The sequence below is a fragment of the Athene noctua genome, chromosome 14 (assembly GCF_965140245.1).
Source record: "Athene noctua chromosome 14, bAthNoc1.hap1.1, whole genome shotgun sequence".
Classification (NCBI taxonomy): Eukaryota; Metazoa; Chordata; class Aves; order Strigiformes; family Strigidae; genus Athene; species Athene noctua.
In genome coordinates this window covers 1,763,684-1,784,341 of record NC_134050.1, presented here as the reverse complement: position 1 = coordinate 1,784,341, position 20,658 = coordinate 1,763,684, and the positions used below count along the sequence as shown (strand labels likewise).

At 42.3% G+C, this 20,658-nt stretch overlaps 2 protein-coding genes across 3 annotated transcripts in view; both read right to left on the bottom strand.

Moving 5' to 3' along the window:
• The window catches only part of PARVA (parvin alpha), a 68,113-nt gene extending 60,397 nt beyond the window's left edge, over window positions 1-7,716 (bottom strand). For both annotated transcript variants that reach the window (XR_012634523.1, XM_074918047.1), the window contains exon 1: window positions 7,443-7,716. Coding sequence is in view for 1 of the 2 variants with exons in the window: in XM_074918047.1 (XP_074774148.1) it covers window positions 7,443-7,578 (136 nt within the window). In the remaining variant the exon portion in view is untranslated. The remainder of the gene's footprint in view (window positions 1-7,442) is intronic.
• A 4,605-nt stretch (window positions 7,717-12,321) lies between these two features.
• Window positions 12,322-20,658, bottom strand: part of MICAL2 (microtubule associated monooxygenase, calponin and LIM domain containing 2) — a 128,666-nt gene continuing 120,329 nt past the window's right edge. Inside the window, exons 34-36 of the mRNA XM_074918467.1 lie at window positions 17,760-17,859; window positions 16,461-16,534; window positions 12,322-15,544 (exon numbers count right to left, since the gene is read on the bottom strand). Coding sequence (XP_074774568.1) covers window positions 15,360-15,544; window positions 16,461-16,534; window positions 17,760-17,859 — 359 coding nt within the window. The 3' untranslated portion in view covers window positions 12,322-15,359. The remainder of the gene's footprint in view (window positions 15,545-16,460; window positions 16,535-17,759; window positions 17,860-20,658) is intronic.

Here is a 20,658-nt window from a genome sequence, read left to right as displayed (position 1 = left end):
AGGGTCCTGGGCCCTGGCAGAAATGCATCCTTAACAATACAAATAGCGAAAGGCATACCAACAGAATTTTTTCCCTTGGTATAAGCTTCCTAATAGCCACGGATTTCGTCGTAGGTATTTCATGATTTCTGAATCTGAAATGTCTATTGATGGCTTACATGATTCACATGTGGGCCACTGCAGACATCTTTTTTTTTTTCATCTAGAATCTACCCAGACCACTTTTAGCATCCCCTCCCTTTCAAAAATTATTTCTGGCATCCAAAACATCCTATAGCAATAAGTTTCAGAATTTAATCATGCACAGAATTTAAAAAAAAAAAAAAAAAAAATCCATCAGGGCCGCTTTGCCTGCTCTCTGGCAGAAGAGAGGTTGGCAGTGCTGTGTTTTGTGATAATCTCAATGCTGTCAGTGCATTTTACATATCCTGTGTTTTACAATCCTATATGATCTAACCCCTTCACATATATTTACACATGACATTCACATAAAGCAGGCACTGACAGGCTCAGCTCTACCATGATAGAATACCTCTGGATAGAGACTCAATAACCTGGCAAAAATGCAGGCGTCTGGGACTCACACATTCCTACACATTTGATTGCTGCAGATGAAACACATGGACTAAGCATAATTGGACAGGGCCCTACAGGAATATTTGGTTAAAACAATGAATTTTTTAGAATAATTGTGGGATTATCTGTGACTTCTGAGATTCAGAGATGCATTCACAGGTAATATTTTCGTATCTTTCTCTGAAACAACCAGAGTTTTTTCTAAAAAACACAAACCAAACCCTCAATCCCAAACCAAAAAGCACTAGGTAAAATCTAAATGAGATAATGAGTCCTAGCAAAACTGAAATGCCAGAAATAACGTTAAAATGCAGATTACAAGAGAGGAAAAGTCAGAAGAATATGAAAGATATACAGATAAAGGGCTCTAGGTTGTAAATTACTGCCTGCGGGGGCTCTTCACACTCTTTGTGAAAGTACAGTGCCTAGCATAATAGGACCTGGCCCTTGATTTAGCCACATATAAAAAATAATAGATGCTTAACAGTGTCTTGCAGATAACAGCTAACAGCGCTGACTAGTTTCTGTTTATGGCAAAGAGCAGCACTTGTGGAAAGAAGAGGCAGATGCAGGAAGGCGAGAGACAGACCCAAAAGCTACCAGCTATACAGCAGCTAGTCCTTCACCAGAACAAACCCAGCACAGCATGGCACGGCTTGACAGACAACAAACAGCTTCGAGCATGCTGGAGCTGCCATGTGTATATATATATATATATATATATATATATATGCCTGAGAGTTGCATCTGGAGGGTTACTGCCAGCACAGCATAAGCAACAGTTGGGTGTTCCATCTATGCTGACAGAAGTGTTTCAGAGGCAATTCTTTCTTTCTACCGAGCAACCTCTTCAACGGTCAGAACAGAGAGGCCTCCACAGATATCCCCTGACAATTTGGATTCAAAGGATGGAAACAAAACCCCAGTGCTCTCTCCCCCCTTGAGTAGTTTCTCTTCCTTTCATACACTGTAGACGGGCTCAGAAGGCTCACAGCAGTGAAATGACAACAAATGAAGCAGGTGAGTCCTCCCTCTATTTTTCTTTTCACTTTCCACGTTCCTTCCACTTAACAGAAATATTTTATCTACTTAAGAGAACTTGCTCCAAGGCAATAATTATTTCAATGGTGGTACTAACAGGTTTTGTCCAGTATCAGCTATGCAGCTGTCTAAGATGTGCCTGTGGCGATACACCAGGGACACGGGGATGTGTAGCACAGTATAGAAGGGAAAGATTATAAACACATTCAGCTGCTATGCACTAGGGTTGGAGGTAAAGCACATTATGCCAGACATCAAAAACAGCTGCTCGGCTATTCTGATGGCACATGACGGCCTAGTGTCCATGTACTGATATGCTGCAGTAAAAGATAGAAATTCAAAAGTACTGATATAAGAATGACAATAAAGCCTTCCCCATGCCATTTCCGTTTCACAGAAAACCCGATACACCATCTTCAAAGCACGATTAGCATTCGGTGGCCCTGCACTACATATATGTATTACCATTGTATTTGCTAATATCAGTTCTTTCAGCTTCATTTGCCTGTTAAATAGAGCATCAGGTGAGAGCAGTAGAAAAAGCCTGCAAAGCATTTAAGCTTAGGCTCTCACATGAGAAACAGACAAGCAAAACGTCTACTGACATGAAAAAAAGTCCTTTGCTCCAGCAGTGCATTACCCTACTCAAAAAGAAGTTGCAGAAAAAGGTCCAAAGAAAATAATTCAAATATGTCAATTAAAATTCAGCAGAACACTTCTTGTATACCAAGAAATATTGCATAGTAAAATGCCCACAGCCAGACCAAGGTGTGATCCTGCTGTCCGTGAGTCACAAGGCAAGGTATTTGAGTCATGGATTCCAAAAACACAAAAATCTCACTTAAAATACCTGCAAAGCTCTCATCACCCTACACTTATTCTGAATTTGTACTAATTTCATACTATTCTATGAAATGTATGATGGCAACAAAGTAAAGATGAAGAATATTTTAGACTGTTATCCCACTCCTCCCTTAGGCATACAGAGAATACGGCCTGCCGTTACCTCGCATACCAAAATTAAATCAAAACAAGACATACAAAAGAAAAAGAAGAAATATCATAAGTGGAAGCTAGAAGAAAATTCATTCCTTCTCCTGCCCATCAACACCAAATAAACTAGGCAGAAGAGCAGTCAAATTACTGAAATTGATGTCATATCAATTGGAAAACCGACAGAGCCTCTACAATGAGCAGTAATTGCTCTCTACCAAATTCATGGGTCCAAGCTGTCTGTTTCCCATCTGCTCCTATGCAATTTAAGCAATTCTGAACTTTGCTCTCCGTTCCCAAATGTGTCACAGATTTATTAGCACGTCAGAAGCCAATTCTTAAGATTCTCCACTGAGGTGAGCTATTAAGAGGAGTGAAATTTCTGTGTCTATAATTGCCAGGCCAGGAAAATTCAAGGAGGACAATCACACATGACCTTACTGAACCCACCATGAAAAATTCATAAGATAACACAGCACACACCCCCTGCATCTAAAAAGAGGTCATTCTGTTCTCTCCTGGCACTTGTAAGAAGATATGTTGAGTACACAATGCAGACTACTATAAGAAGCTTACAAAAAATTTTAATTTATGTTTGGTTTTTGCTAATACAATGAGCTTCACCATGCATCTTAATTCCTGATAGATAAGGACTGGAATCCTCCTATAGTATATATGGGATGGCTCAGTATTTGAATGGTTTTTCAGGAGCAGAAGGGATGGAATGTTACTCGAAACTGCAAATAATTTTTGCATATGACAATTCTGTTGTAAACAGGTCATCAAATATTCCGATATTATATCACAATTTTCTCATTAGATGAAAAGGAAATAATAGTTAATTCCAAACATATTTAATAATTTGTAATTTTGTTACCTTAACAGAATTTATACACTATTTAAAGATGCAGCTGCTCACGCTCTCACAGGAAAGACTAAAGTATGATGTTCTTATCCTTAAATTATACCAATGGTGATGAGATACCACAAATGAAAACCAGGCTAAGACACTATGCTGAGAGATGACTACTTAAGCAAATTTGAGCTCCAAATTTCAGATTTTATGAAATATTCTCTAATATTTAATGACAATGTATTTTCTAGATTAACATATGTCTTAAGGTATGACTAATCCCTGTTTACATCACGTGTGGTATTTCTAGTAACAGTATCTTGGGTTACTCTCTCTGTTTTGGTCAACAACTTGTACTGTGATATGAGAGAATTCATTTCACTTGCCTAGACCATTCTCATCTCTAGCATGGGTGGAATGCTTACCACTGCCAAGAACTTCAAAGTTCATGAAGAAAGGTTTGCTATATATTTTTATATATATTTATATAACAATGTTATTACAGGAAATCCATTTTATAGTGTATTATAAACTAGTTTTACTACATCTAAAACTACATAGACTTTACTCTCTTTATACATAATCTGCATTTTTCCTCACCATAATGTCACTTCAATGGATTTTCAATTGGTATTTTGGCACTGGGTCTATCGTTGCAATATATAAAAATACCGTTTTGACAATGATCAAAATACCTACTGATAGCATACGCACAAACCCCATACATGTGTAATCATATACCATCTACAACAGCTAGCTACATACATAACACAGATAGTATTAAAATGTAATTAGTATACTCCCTACAAGAGATAAAACATTTTTGCATTTAAAAACACCCTTGTGGTAAAATACAGAAGTAAATCAGTAAGTTTCTGTCATCTGTGTAACAGCAGAACTCACACCAGCTGAAAGACAGGGAAACTTTCAGTTGCTCCTTATTTCTCACACATGTAGCAAGTCCCACTGACTTTCTTCATCTATCACTAAGCTGTACAACCTAGGTAAGCTCCCAGATTTTTGATTCCAAATGTTACCCTGAGCATGGTCTGGCTTATAACAGAGGGGCATGCAGCAGAGGAACAAAACAGAGGTGTGTATGCAGCAGCCCCCTGGCAGCCCCCGAGGGTGCACGTCTGGAAAAAAGCCCTAAGAGATTTAGCCAGGTCTATGACCCAGTTGATCAGAAGATGGGATGACAGAGGCATTTTCTGCATAGTCTACATTCATCTAAAAGGAGAATACTTGTTCTGCTGCCCATACATTAAAGAGAACAACAAATTGAGATAGACAAAATCGTTGCCTCATGAAGAAATACTGACATAGGTGAAATCCAGAATGTGGATTTACTCTACTGGAATATTAAAATCACAAAGTACAAGACTAAGTAGGTAGAAGGGGAAATGAATACCCTAAACAGAAAAAACCCACAGCATCATTTCTAAAGAGTTACTAACAGTTCATTGTATTTAGAGACCTTACATGATTAGAGATCAACATTCCCAACAAAATGGGGTAGATATCTATATCAGACTAGCTAACTGAATTAGAGAATAGATCCTGATGTTCTACAAAAAATATGAAGAAAAAGTAAAGGTGCCATCTAAGAGTACTTCATTCTAGTTTACAAAAGTAGAAGGTCTAAACATGGCTAGTACAAACCCCATTTTTTTTTCAGTTCCTATGAGTTATATTTGAACGCTTTCTAATATATTACATGTGTTAACAGTTGAATAACCATGTGCACTCCTCTAAGACCTGTCCCTATAGGGAACCCGCCACTAGATAGGTCAATTAAAGCAGGAAAAAACCCAAAGAACAGAGCCTAAACGAACAAACAATCTGACTTCCCAGTCCTGATGTTCCTAGTGAGACTTCAAATACACCTGGAGCCCTACAAGCTGTGGCACCACAACATAAGACAGAACCCATGTGTGCCACAGCCTGCAAAAAACAAGACTCAATAATAGTTTGCAAACCCATATTTTATTTCTAGCGGGGGCAAGACTGGGAAGGATGAAAGGACAGGCTTCACAAAAAGGATTTACCGGCTTTGAAGTCATCTGAATCTAGTAAAAACAAACAAGGAAGATGGCATACTATCAATCTCACCCCTATATATGCTTCCACTAAAGAAATGTGACATACACATGCAGAACTAAGAAGGATGTTAAGGTGAATTTAATAAAATACTTTTTCTTCCATAAGAAAATAACAAACTTCTCACAAAATTTTTTTAAAAATTCTCCAAACCACTGTTATGTTTAAACAGACTTTAGAATATGGAAAACACAAAGGACAAGGACAACACAACTGTTGTTCCAAAATTTCAAAAGGGTAAATATCAACATGATAAGATAATGAAATGGCAGGTGCAGGTCAATAAATTTAATACAAGAAAAAATATGATTTCACAGAACACATCTTTTTGTAGGACTGTAAGATTGCGGATGAAAGTAACTGCTGCCTCTAACAGTTTGCTGGAGATTTGTGACTTAACAATATCTGAGGAAAATAGCATTGTTGAATAATAATAATGGACATACTAAATCTACTACAAATAGGCTAAATTAAAGATCTCTAAACATACCTACAATATAGACTCACCACAGAAAACTGGTGCTAGTTCAGTGCTGCTCATATTCACAAATACCCTAACAGAATAATGTAACAAAGTGGGTAACTAAGAAAGCTTGCCATTATTTACTATTTCATCAACTTCTGGACCATCTGCAATGACCAGAAAAAGCCAAATAACATGAGCACAATCGTGCAACATGCGTTTTAATTGAAAGGCAAGACCACGCATCTCAGAAAGATGACGTGATAGTTAGAACGAGCAGCTGTACTCGCCAAAGTTGTATCATCCTTGTCTGCAGCACTGGTGCTACTCTTAAACAGTTTTTTGTAGTATTTGCAGTAACTTTGTGCCTGGTTTCATTACGCGTGTATACATCAGAAGCAGGGTCTGCTGAGCATAATGCCCTTCACACTTTAAGCGATGACGTTGCTTGAAAAACTATTTTGAAGAGACCGTTACTTTGGCTCTGTTTGCATCGTATTTAAATTAACATCGGCTGTGAAAATGATGGGTGAGTGAGGTTAAATTCCAATTCTCTGTCTCATGGGACTTTAAACAAGCAGACCCAGTAGGGGGTGGATATTAGTTCACACGTATGGATAGAGGACCAGCCAGACACTGTATGCTCTGCGTTCCTCCAAGGTCCACAGTCGTGAGGGAAAGGTTTTTGCTCAGTACAAGGATAATCAAGTTTTAAGCCGCTGGAGAACGATTACTATTATAAACATAAAGTCAGCGGCGTGCATTGCACTGGTTCCGCAGAGCAACGCGTACCGACCGTGCTGTACACCGATACAGAGCAGCCCGTTCGGCGTCAAAGCGGATCTGAGCACCAAGTTCTGGGGGTTCCGCACCCGCGCCCCCAGGCGAGCCCTCCGGAGGGGCTGCGCAGCCCCGCCGCCGGGACGAGCCGCGGGCCCTGCCCGGCGCTGGGCCCTCAGGCCGCGGCGCTCACCCCGCCGGGCACCGCCGCCTTCCCGGCCCGGGCACCCCCGCCCGCCCGGCCGAGCTCCGCGGCTGCCCCACCGCCAGCCCGCCCGGCCCGCGGGGCGGCGGGCCCGCCTCGGCCGCAGCGCCCGGCCCGCCCCGGCGCGGGGCCCCGTTCGCGGCCGCGGTGTCCCCCGGCCGGGCTCCCGCGCTCCGCCCGCCCCGAGGCGCCGGCAGCGGGGAGAAGCGCCGCGGCCCCCGCCCGGTCCCGGCGAAGCGGCGGGGACACGGCGGCGCGCTCCTCCCTCGCTGCCCGCCTGCCCACCCCACCCCGCGCGTCCTTCCCCAGTCAGCCCCTTCCTCCCGCTCCCCAGAGCCTTTCCTCTCCCCCTGTCTCCTCCTCCTCCTCCCCCCCCCCCCCCCCCCATGTTAAGGTAACTCCCAGGAAACGTGCAAACCTGTAATTTTTACCTTCTTTGGCTTTTTTCCTCCTCGCCAGCGTGCCGCCGAGCTTGCCCAGGAAGGAGTCATCTTTCTTTCTGGACGGGGGCGATTTAGGGGTGGGGGACTTGGGGGAAGAAGGGGACTTCTGAGGGGAGGTCGCCATGATGGCCCGGCCGCCGGCGGCGCTGGGGGATGGAGGAGACGGGTCCGAGGCCGCGATGCCGTGGGAGGCTGCTCCCGGCTCTGAACGGAAGCGGAATTATTTCAAGCATTTGAGGCAGCTCCTGCTCCGCTCTCCCGGCTCTCCCGCTCCTTCCCTCCCTCCCGCCCGCCCTCCCGCCCGCTCGGCGCCCGCCGCCGGCCGCCCCTTCCTGCCCCTCTGCGGGGCTGCTCCCGCGGGCCCAGGGCCCTCCTTTCGCCCTGCCCGCGGGCTCTGGCCGCAGCCTCGGCACAAGGGTGCTCCACACCGCCGGGAAGGAGAAAGCCCGGCAGCGGGGGGGCTCGGGGCGCCCTGGTGCGGGAAGCTCAGCGCAGGTGTAGGCCGGCAGGAGCGGGCCCCGCCGGCCCCGCAGCTCTTCGCCAGGGAGGGACGGGCAGGGATGGCAGCTGCAGGCAGGTGTTTGTACGCCCCGCGGGCAGCACCCACAGAACGACCGCGGTAGTAAGGCGGTTCTGCCCAAGTTAAAGTTCAAGCTTACTGGATACATTTCAGTCCCGGGCACATTTTGCAGAGCAGCTCTTCTGCCTGCACGGCTCGGCTCCATCTGCGGTCAGAGGCGGTGGGCACCGTCACATGCACTTCTACGAGAGAAACCAATGATTGTAGTTAGACCAGTGTAGAACCAGTGCGGAAGAAAGGTGACTGGGCGTGATGGATTCCCTATACCAACTCTGCTTTGATTTGCAGATGAGTATCTTCAGAGAGAAGTATCTTTAAAACTGATAATTTGCTGTGACTGGTTCAGGAGGCACCCAGGACTGGAACAGCATTAATGTCATCTGGATGCACTCCTTTCACTTACCACTTAATCACTCGATTAACAATTCAGGCAAAAAGCCACACACACTTCATGCAAATATCTAGCTATCCATTAGATATAATAAGTGAAATGAAATTACCATGAGGATATTTCTAAATCAGCTAATAATTGTTGTGTTTTTACAAGCCGGTAACATCGGTTAGCCTGATGAGAGGTAGACATCAATGCGTATTTGTTGCATGTAGTTAGTATATGCCCTGGAGAAAAACTTTATTCATCCATACTGCCATCAGTTAAAAGCAGGAAGGAGCACAAGCTCTCCTTTCCGTACATTTGCTCTCTGACCCGTAGCACGGATTGTGTCTAGGGGCTGTTGTCTACAGAGCAGTCCAAATCTCACACATCACTCTCTTTTTATAGAAGTGCTACTCACACAGTGTACAAAATAGGAGATGAACAGTTGTGAATAATTTTTAGGAACATAATAAAAGACTACTTCAAAAGAAGGAGAAACAAACATGTCAAGCCTTTTTTTAATGCATGTGAATCTGTGGCATTTACAAACCGAGCAATGACCCAACTCAATCCCCATTTGGACCCAAGTGACTATAGGTAGATGTCAATATAGAATTTTGTGGGCACAGGAGAAGAGATGGCATTTTGGCAAGCACAAGTTTGCTTGCCTTTGTACCACTACGTTTGTGTTAAAGGCAGAAAGAACAAGTGAGATACCTAATGAACAGTAATGGGTGCTGGGTTGTACAGTACGGGAAAGTCAGAATTCAACATGCCAAGTCTCACACAAAATAGCTGAAAAGACCGAGCAGCTTGCTTTCCTATTTGACTACACTCAGTGTATGTAAATTAATGACAAATGCAATGCTACTTATTTAATAGACTCATGAGCTATGGGTGTTTCAAATCACCAGGAGAAAATAAATTTTAAATTAAACTTAATGTGTTTAAAATCAGCTTTATCAGATCTGGAAACAAATACTGTGTGCTTTAATAATGCTAAAGCAACAGACAGACTTAAGTTTACTGGTTGGGTTTTTTTATGGGTTTCTTTCAGAATTTATTTGCAGTTCTTTGAGTATAACATATTGCTGTGTTTTTCCACTTAGGATGTCTCTCTTTGAGGATTGTTACAACATTTCCCCCCCCCCCCCCCCAATCTTAAATTTAGAACTACGTGTGCTACTTTTCTTTTGATCTGGGGATATATGACCTTAAATTAGCATTGCATTCAGCACAAAAGGCCTTACAGGTCTGCATAAGGTCTAAGTTATGAAAGATACAGGAATATTGATTTTAAATGCCTAGCTCTTACTCATACAGTATTTTAACCACAAATAAAAGCTGCAGTAGTAGAAATTCGGTGGGGATTTTTGTTTGGCTAGGTTTTTGCTCTGCTTTATATTTGATAATTGAATACTTTCACGATCGTGCTCCACGATCCCCCGCACAGGACACAGTAGTCAGCAGGCTGCCGTGCAGGCTGGCCCCACTGCATCTGGCATCTAGAATTCTGGAGCAGAGCACAAGAGCTCTCACCGTGCTCCCTGTCAGCGCCTTGTTCTTGCAGATGAGCCAACCAGTAGCTCAAATTAATTGCATCCTGATCACATATATACTTTTGCCAGGCAATAAAAGCAAGCTAAATCCACATATTTCAAATAATTCTTATTCACCTGCACATCTGTCCATGTGCACCTGGTTTTTATTTCTTTTACTACGCGACTCAGAACAATCACAAACTAAAGTCTTACTTTGTAAATGAGACAGAAGAGGCAGAGTACATAACACACCGACCATGGGCTAGGCTAGTAAGAAAGACCACTGCAGCAGCCAAGCTCTAAAGGCTGCGCAATAAATTATTAGTCTTAGAGTTTTCTCCTAACATTTCTCTGCTAGGTGTACCTCTGTTCTAGCCTTTTGACTGTCTGGTCATTTAAAGAATGGAAATGGAATTTTCAAAAATGCTCTATCGACCTACTGCTATTGCTGCAATTGCCTACAGTAACACCACTGACTTCAGGAAGAACAAAACTAGACCAAAGTCTACCCTTTTTCTGAGTACTCGCAGTCAGCCTTCTACTGACCTGCCACCTTTGCGCGGTTAACTGCTGAACGTGCCCGCCCCACCCTGAGTAATAGTTAACAGCACTTGAAGAGGGCCTGCTTAGAAAAGAAGGCATTTCCATACAGGTTACTTTGTGGACGTTTAACATCTATTTCCTGATCAGGATTTTCCTGAGAGTGCCCCCAAATCCCTGGAGAATAAAATAAATAACAAATAATAAATTAACATAGCTTCATAAAAGTATCAGAGTATTTCCAGCCAGATTCTTAAAAATGACAATGTACTTTTTGTAGTGAAATCCAGCAAATACCTTACTCGTCACAAAGTTCACGAGATGTGGCTGCCACGAAGACTCCAGGGATAGTGTTTGCATGCTAACATGGCAAACCCACCGCGCGGAACTGCGCAAAAACTCTGTGGTTCATGCAAAACCCAGCAAGGACAGCTTTACATCTTGGCAGCAGCAGTCTTAAAAGACATACAGAATCTCCAATCTGCTAAACCACGCCCTGTTACTTGCTCAAGCAAAGAAAGAAAACAGCGTATCTTTCTGGAAAGAGACTGCTGAAGTGAAATTCTTAGTTGCAATCAAATATGCACTGGGCTAAAACGGAAGCACAAGACCTCTGGGTTTGTTGCCTGTGCCCAGAGAAACCTGGCCGAATACCCTAAAAATTAGTGAGGCGTTCCTTTACCTTGGGGGCAAATGGATTGATCATGAGTCAAGCAATGACTTATAAAATCCTTTTCATTAACTTCTTGTGCAATTGAGTTTTTTTAGACCTATGATCTCTGAAGAAGGAACAAGGGATGGGGGTGTGTGTGTGCTGTGACTGGGAGGGGAATGCCTCAGATCACCTCAGTTGATTCCTGCAGTGGTATTTCTACCCACATCCTGCTCCTGGGCCAGCCAAGTCCCCCAGCTTTTGAACAGCTGGGTGAGAATTCAGCATGGCTGCAAGGTTTTGAACATGAATGAAAGTTTGATGTATTGCTTCCAATAAACCTAGCAGGCAGGTCATTCCCATGCAGTCCTGAGAATGCACGTGTGGTATTTTCAGAGGAGCCACCACCATGTCCATCTGCCTCTGACACACACAAGATGGAAGGGAAAAGGCGTGACAGTAGAAGACAGACCTCAGTTCAAATATGACAAAAAATTACCTTGACCTCTCAAGAGAAGCAGCTGTCTATCTGTCCTGTGAAGTGGAGAGAACTAGCCATCAGTTCAGAGTCAACTGAGCAGGGAACGAGGATACAGGCACTAACATAAGCCCAGATCTTGCTTATCCAGTCCTCTCATGTCGAGCAGCACCTTGTCTTGCTCTGTAAGGCTCTCCTCCTGGTAGAAAGCAACAAAACGAGATGACCCAATAGAAGTAAAGTTAGTGGAATTTGAAAATTGGCAATTAAGATTCTGATCACCAATTCTTAGTGATCCATCCAGTGACACTTTTCCAAGTCTTCAAGGAACTGATATAATTCCTATATCATGCCTAAGGAAAACAGGTGGTGAATTCCTATGTAAGAATGTGAGGGAGTAGTTGATCTCATGGAATTTGCAGCCTCTTGTGTTAAAGGTAGAGTTGAATGCCCTCTAACCTCAGGGTGTCATTATTCCTAAACAATAAAATGAATCTGTGAACTGCGAGACAGTGTGATTTACTTACCAGTATATTAATTAAGAAACTGATATAATTTCTTACTTATAGATCTTTCCTAGACACATTATTACACTGTAGATATTGGTGGAAAGAAATTACTATGAAAATGATTCAGGGACTTCAGAGAGTGAGATATAATTTTATTTTTTCAAATAGAAAATTGCTCACATCCAGTCCATTTACACATAGTCAATACATTCCAGCACATCACATTATACCCAACAATGACAGTGCCAAGGACTTAAAAATTAACAAATCTATGATGTTAGTGAGTCAATTTACAGAAAAGATTCAGCAGCGAGACTTGTAACCAAACCAGTGTTTAAATACATCTCTAATACAAGCCAATCATATTAAATTGACCTGTGAACAGTGCACATAGCTTCTCCTGTTTTTTTCCCTCCTTCTCTACTCTTATGATATCTGAAGAGTTGCTTTAAATGACTTAAGAGCTTATTGTTTTTCTAAATCACTTGCCCGGTGCATTTTTGGCTCTAATCTTGTGAGGTACTTAATATCAGGCAGGGTAACAGTGGCCTGACAGGTTCTTCCTCCCGAGAGCAGACGGAGTTTTGGGTGAAGCGTGTGTTAAGACAACATGGCATCCAGAAAAGTATCTTTTTAGCAAAGAATATTTCTGAGGTCCGTAAGATGCTGATGGCCTCACCTTCTGTTGACTGTAATAGTCTCAAGAACTCAAATCTTTGGAGCTAAAAGGAAAACACCCTTTTGCATTTAGTTTTATAGCCCAACAGGTATCTGCTGTAAACGGAAATCTCAGGGCTAATATACAATCCAGCGACCTGACTGCAGTGTAGGCATCTCCCCTGGGGAAGCAGCCTGCACTTTGGGAGAGGAGAGCAATCTCCTCCTCAGGACTAGGGGCAGCATATTTCTCTGAAGCTGCCCTTCCTCTTCCTCTTTGCACAGCAGCAACACTAAGGACTTTTCACATTGTAAAAGTGAGGTGAACAAACCAATCTTTGACTGATATAACTGGAGGTGTCTGCTAATTCTCTTCTGTGCAAAGCACTAAGAAGTCTGCTTTAAAACATTTAAAAAATAAATGCTTTGAAAGCATTATGACTCTCCTTTTTTTACAGAAAACTGTGATAGATATGTTCTAGACAGTCTTGTTCTATGGGATTACATGACGCTTCTGCAAACAGTGATAAAATCCAGAAATTTTCTCCACAAAACTGGAAATACCAGCAGATATCAAGAGAGAAAATTAAAATATTTATTGCTGCCCTGCCTGCTCCTACTTTGTGACAATCTTAAGTAACAGACTTAGTTTTTAAAAAAAAATCAATCGCTGCTATCCACCTCAATAAAAACGTAACCCGAAGATCAGATATGCTTAGCCTAGGAGTGACAGGAAAAAAAATATGTCTGATGGTAGTTTTGGAAGATATTTAAGGATTCTGCTATGCCTTTCCACTGCAATGAAAGACAAATTCTATTGTTAAAGCCCCATATGCTATGTTTCAAGGGTATCCCTCAAGTTATGGTAAATGAAACTGTTGTTTAAAAATTTTAATTCATATTCTATTACTAATTATTTACCAGGTTGATAAAGCTATCTACTATGCACAGCTTCACCTATTCATAGCTGTCAGAAATACACATTTATCAGTCAAAATCAGAGACAACATCCAAACTGTAAAATGTAACCAGACACTCTTATCTTCTTTAAACAGTCTAATAAATAAATATAAATACATAAATATCGCAGAACAATAGTATATTCCTTGCACCAATAGAGGTATATTATTTTTCTGTGGTCAACAGTAAAATCCTGCTTTTATCTTTAGAAAGGGTATTTTGAATTTCTTACAATACAGCAAAAACTTAAGATCATTCATAAATTACTGTGACAGGATCCAGTGTGTCTGTTACCCTACAAGTACTTACCAAGAGGTTCTTAGTTTAAAACTTTTGTAAGAGGAATGCTTCAAGCTTTGGCTGTACCATAGGCAACTGCTGCAAATTAGCACCATTCAGGAAATAATGAGAACATCAAATCTTCTCAGAGCATGAGGTAAAATGATATCCGAAAAGAAACAGTCTTTCAGTTTTTCCATGTTTTTTCAGTTTGAAAATGTAGTGCATCAGACATACAGTTGGGGATGCTACCAATCTTAAATTGCAGGATTATCTCAGATTTAAGAAAATACTTATATTACACTAAATACCAAGGAGAATTTCTGCACATCTGCTTTGCCAGTATCTACAAATGCATGTACAAAAAAGAGATAGTTCCTTTAATCAAAAAATATGCATACATGTTCTTGAGCAGCAAGATAAATCTTCTTTAAATATACCTACAACTTTTTCTATCAAAAGTTGATATTGCAAACTCAACATTTTTTTTGAATCCTTTTGAGAAATTATTCTCAGGGAGATCTTTAACTGCTACACCACTCATCACATGCTATGATACTATTTGTGATGTTAGTCTGGATTACTATTTTTAAATTATCATTTAGCATATTTTAGAGAAGACCTTAATCTGTGACGTACAAAAGCTTTTTTGAGCATGTAACAGTCTTAAAGGTAGTCACTCCTTTGATAATCCCTTACCATTTTAAAAAATGTAGGGATTTAATATTGCTTTAACTTCTTGATCAAAAATTCAGTGCACTAAAACTTACAAATGCCTGGAAAATTAATTTCTGACATTGCATTTACAGCAGTTTTAATGAGTGCTTCTACGTAGTTATCGGTCAAACAACCCTTCCTCCACCAGAAATAAAAATTAACCTTGTTTTTATGAGATGCTTGCTTTCTGACCTTTAAGTAGCTCAACATGGGTTGGCTGTACCAAAACATTAACAAAAAACACATACAGATTCAGACAGATGGAAGCAATGCAATCTCAAAAATACTAAATGATGTCATCATGTTCCTCAGGAACTCTATTCTCAGCATTAAAATAAAATTCCAAGAAAACAACAGAGCTCTGATTTCCCTTTCACAGACCCTGATGCCCATCAGACAAGTAAATTCAGTCCTATTCTCTGTTTGGTGATCCTTGAAGCTGATAGTGAAATGACTCACTCCAGTATGAGCAAAAGAACTGCTTAAGAGCTTTTGATAACAAAATGACAGGTTTCCCAAATAAACTGATATTAAATATGAATTCCTTCATTTTCAGAAGGCTGTACCTCCATGATTACAAATATTGCTGAAATCGTGTTTATTTGCATGTGGCTGTTTAAATCCTGCTCAGCTGGTAGCCTCTGGATAATATAATGCTTTCAAAGTGCTGGTCTTCTGCTTTTTCTTTCACTCTCTGCTCCTCTAAGGTAGACACGAGTTTGTCCCTTTCTTCAACCACTTTCATCATCTCAGTAAAAATTTCATCCTCCTCATTCAGATCCATCTCATCTTTAAGGCTATCTAAAAGATCAAAAACAAGGAGGTTAAAATCCAGATCACTGTTGTTACACTTTGCATTTTAACTGTTGGTCTACGGGTTGAATTAATATTAGAGCCAATGACAAATTAAGTCAACAGCAGTTAATATTTTTCATGTTACCGTTCAGGGAAAATTTCTCCAGCGTTTCGGCCATTTAAGGTTGACCAATAAGGCTCCTAATGTCTAGAGCAAATCTTTTAACAAAACTTAGACTGCAAGGGGTAGGAAGAGCACTTCTTGTTTATAAAAACATTTAAGCTGGAGTTTAAATTTAGTTTATACAAAGTAAAAAGCCCAACCATGAAACGTAGTACCTGTAAGAAAATGGAAAGCATTTTTCAGAAAAAGTATTGAAAATTGCCATCACTTACGCTCCATATGTTTAGAATGCAACAGGATATTTTGGGGTATTCAGTGCTGTGTAACCCCCCTTCTCCCTGCATTCCTTTTTCCCATGTTCTCTGTTCTAATATCAAATGAAAGCACAAGCTGAAACTGCAATCCCAAGTACCTAAAAGCCGCTCCAAAATACTGCAGTAGCCAGCAATGCTACAATTAACATAAAAGCAGATAACCTCTCTCGTGTTTAGGTGGTTGAAAAAATGACTTTCCACTGCTGGCCATCATCGCAGGTTAGCTGGGTGCTGCTGCCTGCACAGCACAGTTACTGGAATTACACGTGCAAGTGCTTGCTTCTGATCCATTTCAGTGTAAAACTGCACAGGTTAGCTTAGCTGTCTAGAAGGCAGAGGAGATCTCACAAGTTGCACTTTGCCGCTGAGCAGCACTCAGAAGAGCACAGGAGGAAGAGCCTCAGACACTCTGGTCCCTTTTGGAGCAGGCAGGGACTCATACGGGCATGATCTGTCACTGTGGGCTAGAGCGCCTTTGACTTACCATCAATGGCCATTTTCTCTCTCAGCTTTTGTTCCAACCTGCTTTGGTGGTCCTCCAGTTCTAACTCTTGGGCTCTAGGTACAATAAAAAGTATGGTAAAAAATAAAGCTTTTTTTTCAGTAGACACACATATGTTAATATTACTTCAACCAAGAGACTGTGTCCTATTTCTCCAGTATTTTCTCCTCGTGGGCAGTCAAGGCTAAAAGCCTTGCCTGTGCCTACATTGCCACGGCTACACCAGAAGTACCACTACCACCTTCTGCGTGATGCATCAGATTAAGATCCCTCACACGTCGCAACACTTCAGGCTCTGACCAGCAGCGCTGTGTTGGTGGCACCCACACCGTGATTCTGGATAGGGCTACATGCTCTCACACACCAAGGGCCCTGCCAGGCCCTCTGCACAGCAACGGCCCGAGGCAAGGGAATTAACACACGTGAACACAGCCAGACAACATTTTGTGTCCTGCAGTGATAAAAGCAGATGGCTTTTGCTTTTTAACTCTGCTTTGCAGACAGTGTGAGCAGGAAGTATTACTACCACAAGGCCCAATGACAACTGAAGAGGAAAGAGGAGATTTGGCCCCTGGCAGCATCAGCACAGCTGGGGAGAAACTGGGGTGCAGCTGGAGCTAGTGGCTGGGCTGCAGCTCTGCAAACGTCTGGGGCTGAGTGATACGGAAATGATAAATGGCAACGAGCAGCTTGCACTGGTGTGAAATCCAGGGGTGAGTAATGACTGCTGCAGCTCTCATCGCCTTCCCACATTGCCCAGAAATAGTGGAGAAAATAAATGAGAGTCACCTCCACCTATCTGTTGACTGCATTTCCAAGGAGGCGAGGTGAGGGAGCTACAGCCAGTATAGTTTCCACCAACCACAAACAGTGGCATCTGAGGCAGTTTTTATTTGCCTGGTGGTTCTGCTCGTTTCATCACGGTAGTGAGTTCCTAGATCTTTTCTCCTATATCCAATGAAAACTGAGATAAACTTGTCAGACTATTTTTCTTCCACAGGAGAAAGTGCCCCCATGTTCGTTAGACCCTCATTATGTAAAGGCAGAGCACCTATACATGCTATACTGGTTAGAGTATCATATGGAATTGAAATAATTGAACCCCTGTGAGAGGGAAGGATGAGAAGGGCTCAGCTGAAAGCCTTTGTAGCTATTCTGATACATTTATTCCATGACAGTCTCAAACTGCTGCAGCACACATCGAGGTGTTCGGGTGTATTGTGAGCACACTTTTCCCCTCTCCCTTCCCCATCTTTAGTACTAATGCTTGTTCTTACTTACATAATCAGAAGCTCAGACTCATAACGCATTAATTTATTCTTCTCCAGGACCAGCTCAAACCATTCATGTAGCATCTGAGTTTCATCCTTTGTGCCTGAATCTGTTTAAAATAGGAGATTTAAGTGTGCATTACCAGCTTTCCTTCCAATGCTCTTGCCACTTAAGCTCACTTTAAATAGTCCTCATTTGTAAGCCAAGATGAGTTCAAATGTAGATTTTTTTGCTGTATGTAACTTACATCAGTGATGTCTGGGTATAACAGGTATAACAACATTCTTGTCTCATTTGGTTGAACGTTGTAGTTTATTGCAGTTAAAGATGCATTAGATTTTAAAACACTTTCAGTTTGGAAGTTTTTTCTTTCAAATAATCATATAGATTTTCTTTTTTTTAATGGCATTTTCTTTCTGTTAGTTCTGCCTTTGATAACATAGTTTTTCTGTTGATTCTGCACTCCAGCAGCTGAACCACATGTATAAATGGACATTCCGCTAACACAGTCGGACTTCAGAATGTACATGCTGGCATGTGTCACCTTAGTCCCTGCTTCCAGTGGGCATCAGACGCACAATCAAATCCTCTACAAATTTCTATTCATTTACCAACTGGCCTCTAAATGTGCATCTGCTTCAAATGACAGGGAAGGCTGTGGGACAGGAGAAATCTATTATCACTGGGTGATTTTGTAACACTTTGGGGACCAGGGCATCACTGGTGGTCGCTATACAGACACGAAACATGAGATGGTCTCTCCCCCAAGGAGCTCACAGATTGCCCCTGCCTTGCTGAAGAGGAGGATGCATTTCTCTTTCACCAGGTGAAGGCCTTTACGGCTTCTGTGTGCCATCTGTACAAAAATCTCTGGCAATGAAGAACCCCTGGGTGTTTTCAAGTGGCAAGTCAGATCACATATGTATTTGTTTTCCTTGCTGTCCTTTTAAACACCCTCATCACTTCACATTTTCCATTCATTTTCTTCACAAAACAAAACCACCTCACCACCCTTTGATGGAGAATCACAGCAGCAGCACTAGCACTGCAAACACACCTCCCACAACGTCTGCTCTACCCAGCCGCCATCTGCTGCCACAAAACAGCGATCGCTTGCAGGAAGAAAATATCTTACACTACCCCAGGTCGAGGTTACAATTTTGGTGACACGCTGACCCCTTTAGAAGCATGAAACCAACAGCCAGCCCGTGCTCCTGCCTCAGCACGAAGCAGTTGCACGCCCCACCAGGCTGCTGCCACGTGTTGGACCTGGGGCAGAGCAAAAGGAGGTGCCGCCAGCAGGCGGGGGAACACAGCTCTTTCCTCCTCAGTGCGAGAAAACCAGGCAGAAAACCCCCATAAACCAACGTGGCTATTTCGTATGGATGGAGACATAAGTGATTTCTTCTACTTTAAGAGGACTGCACCTTTATTTCAGATGACTGAGAGCACTGAAATTTAAGCTCAAAGGTCTCAGGTTCAAGCTCCAGAGATGACAATTACAAGAGTATCATTAAACTAGGTTACCATGTGGAGAGATAACCAGTGTCCTGGACAGCTCAGCAGCGATTTGGATGCCTTTCTGTTGGCATTTTGAAATGCGTTTTGTCCTCGGCCCCAGGAATTTCCCTCTTGCCCCTACTACTTCAGCTGCCCCTCACTTTAACATCAAAGCCCGGGTCTGACTCCACTCAAGAACAGCAATTTAAAGCCCATCTCCTTTGGGCAGCAATGACCTTGTCCAGTGCAGCCCTTTAGCCACCTTCCTGAGCAGGAGGAAAGCTGTTGGGTGTTTGGGATCACCGGCCCATTTGTGTGCCTTCAGCAGGGACTCTCATCCCAGAGAGCCCAGGTCACCTCCTGCCAGCGAGGGAGGAATTCCATGGGCCCCCACGCTGAGGACAGGAGCCGTGACAGCTTGGGTGCCGTTCTGCGACTTCTCATCAGGATTTGATCCCAATCTGAAGTCACCATGAAATGGGAGGATAAAGCAGCAGGAGAGGGCAGAGCAATCTTAGTCTGATTTCTGCCCAATTCCATTAAAACTTGGCAGTAATGGATGTGGTCCTGTGGGATCTTCCAGGTCAGCAAACGGTGATAAAAAATGTCTTCTCAGAGTGACTGCTGGAGCAGTTCTCACTGGGACATGCCAATGGTGGCTTTTCACAGATCCAATGCAGGGATGCAGCGCTAGTATTCAGAGTCTTAGGTCTTTGTATGCCACCACCAGAAGTTATCGTCAAAATTGAATCTATCTTACTGTCAGTAAAAACACTGCAATTGCAGGTATGCATATGTCCTGCACACACACACACACACAGAGTTACTACTCCCTTTTTGCTGTTTTCTTGGTTAGGCAAATATATATTCTTTTAACATTTCTGTATCTCTAATAAAGGACTGTGTATCACAGGTTGATTGAGGTAGGCAAAGAGTAACACACTTGGCAAAAATATTAGCAAAATCCTCGGTGGAAGCTGAAATAAAAATAGCCCTTGTTCTTCCTCCTTCTCCATCCCACAGAATGCCACCCAGGTGTCCCCAGGGGCATTTTTTTCCCCTGAGCTTTTCAAATGGTTGTTAATAATAACGTTGATAGATATTAAAGTCTGATGGAGTGCTTTATGCCTTCCAAGGGCAGAACAAGCCAATGAAGCCTTTTGCATAACACAGCACAACAGACCTGTTTAAAGGTTAGAGGGAAAACAGTTTGTGAGTCAGTTCTGTGAGCCATGCTGGCTTTTTCTAACAGCATTGCTAAGGCAAAACTTTTCTTCTGGTTTACCCAAGTCTCCTTTAACCTAGATCCTGTTTGAAAGTCTGATATTCTTCTAATTACATTGTAACTATTTATATTTTCATCACCTCTGAGGGAATGACAGGCTGCAGAGAAGTATTTACTGAACAC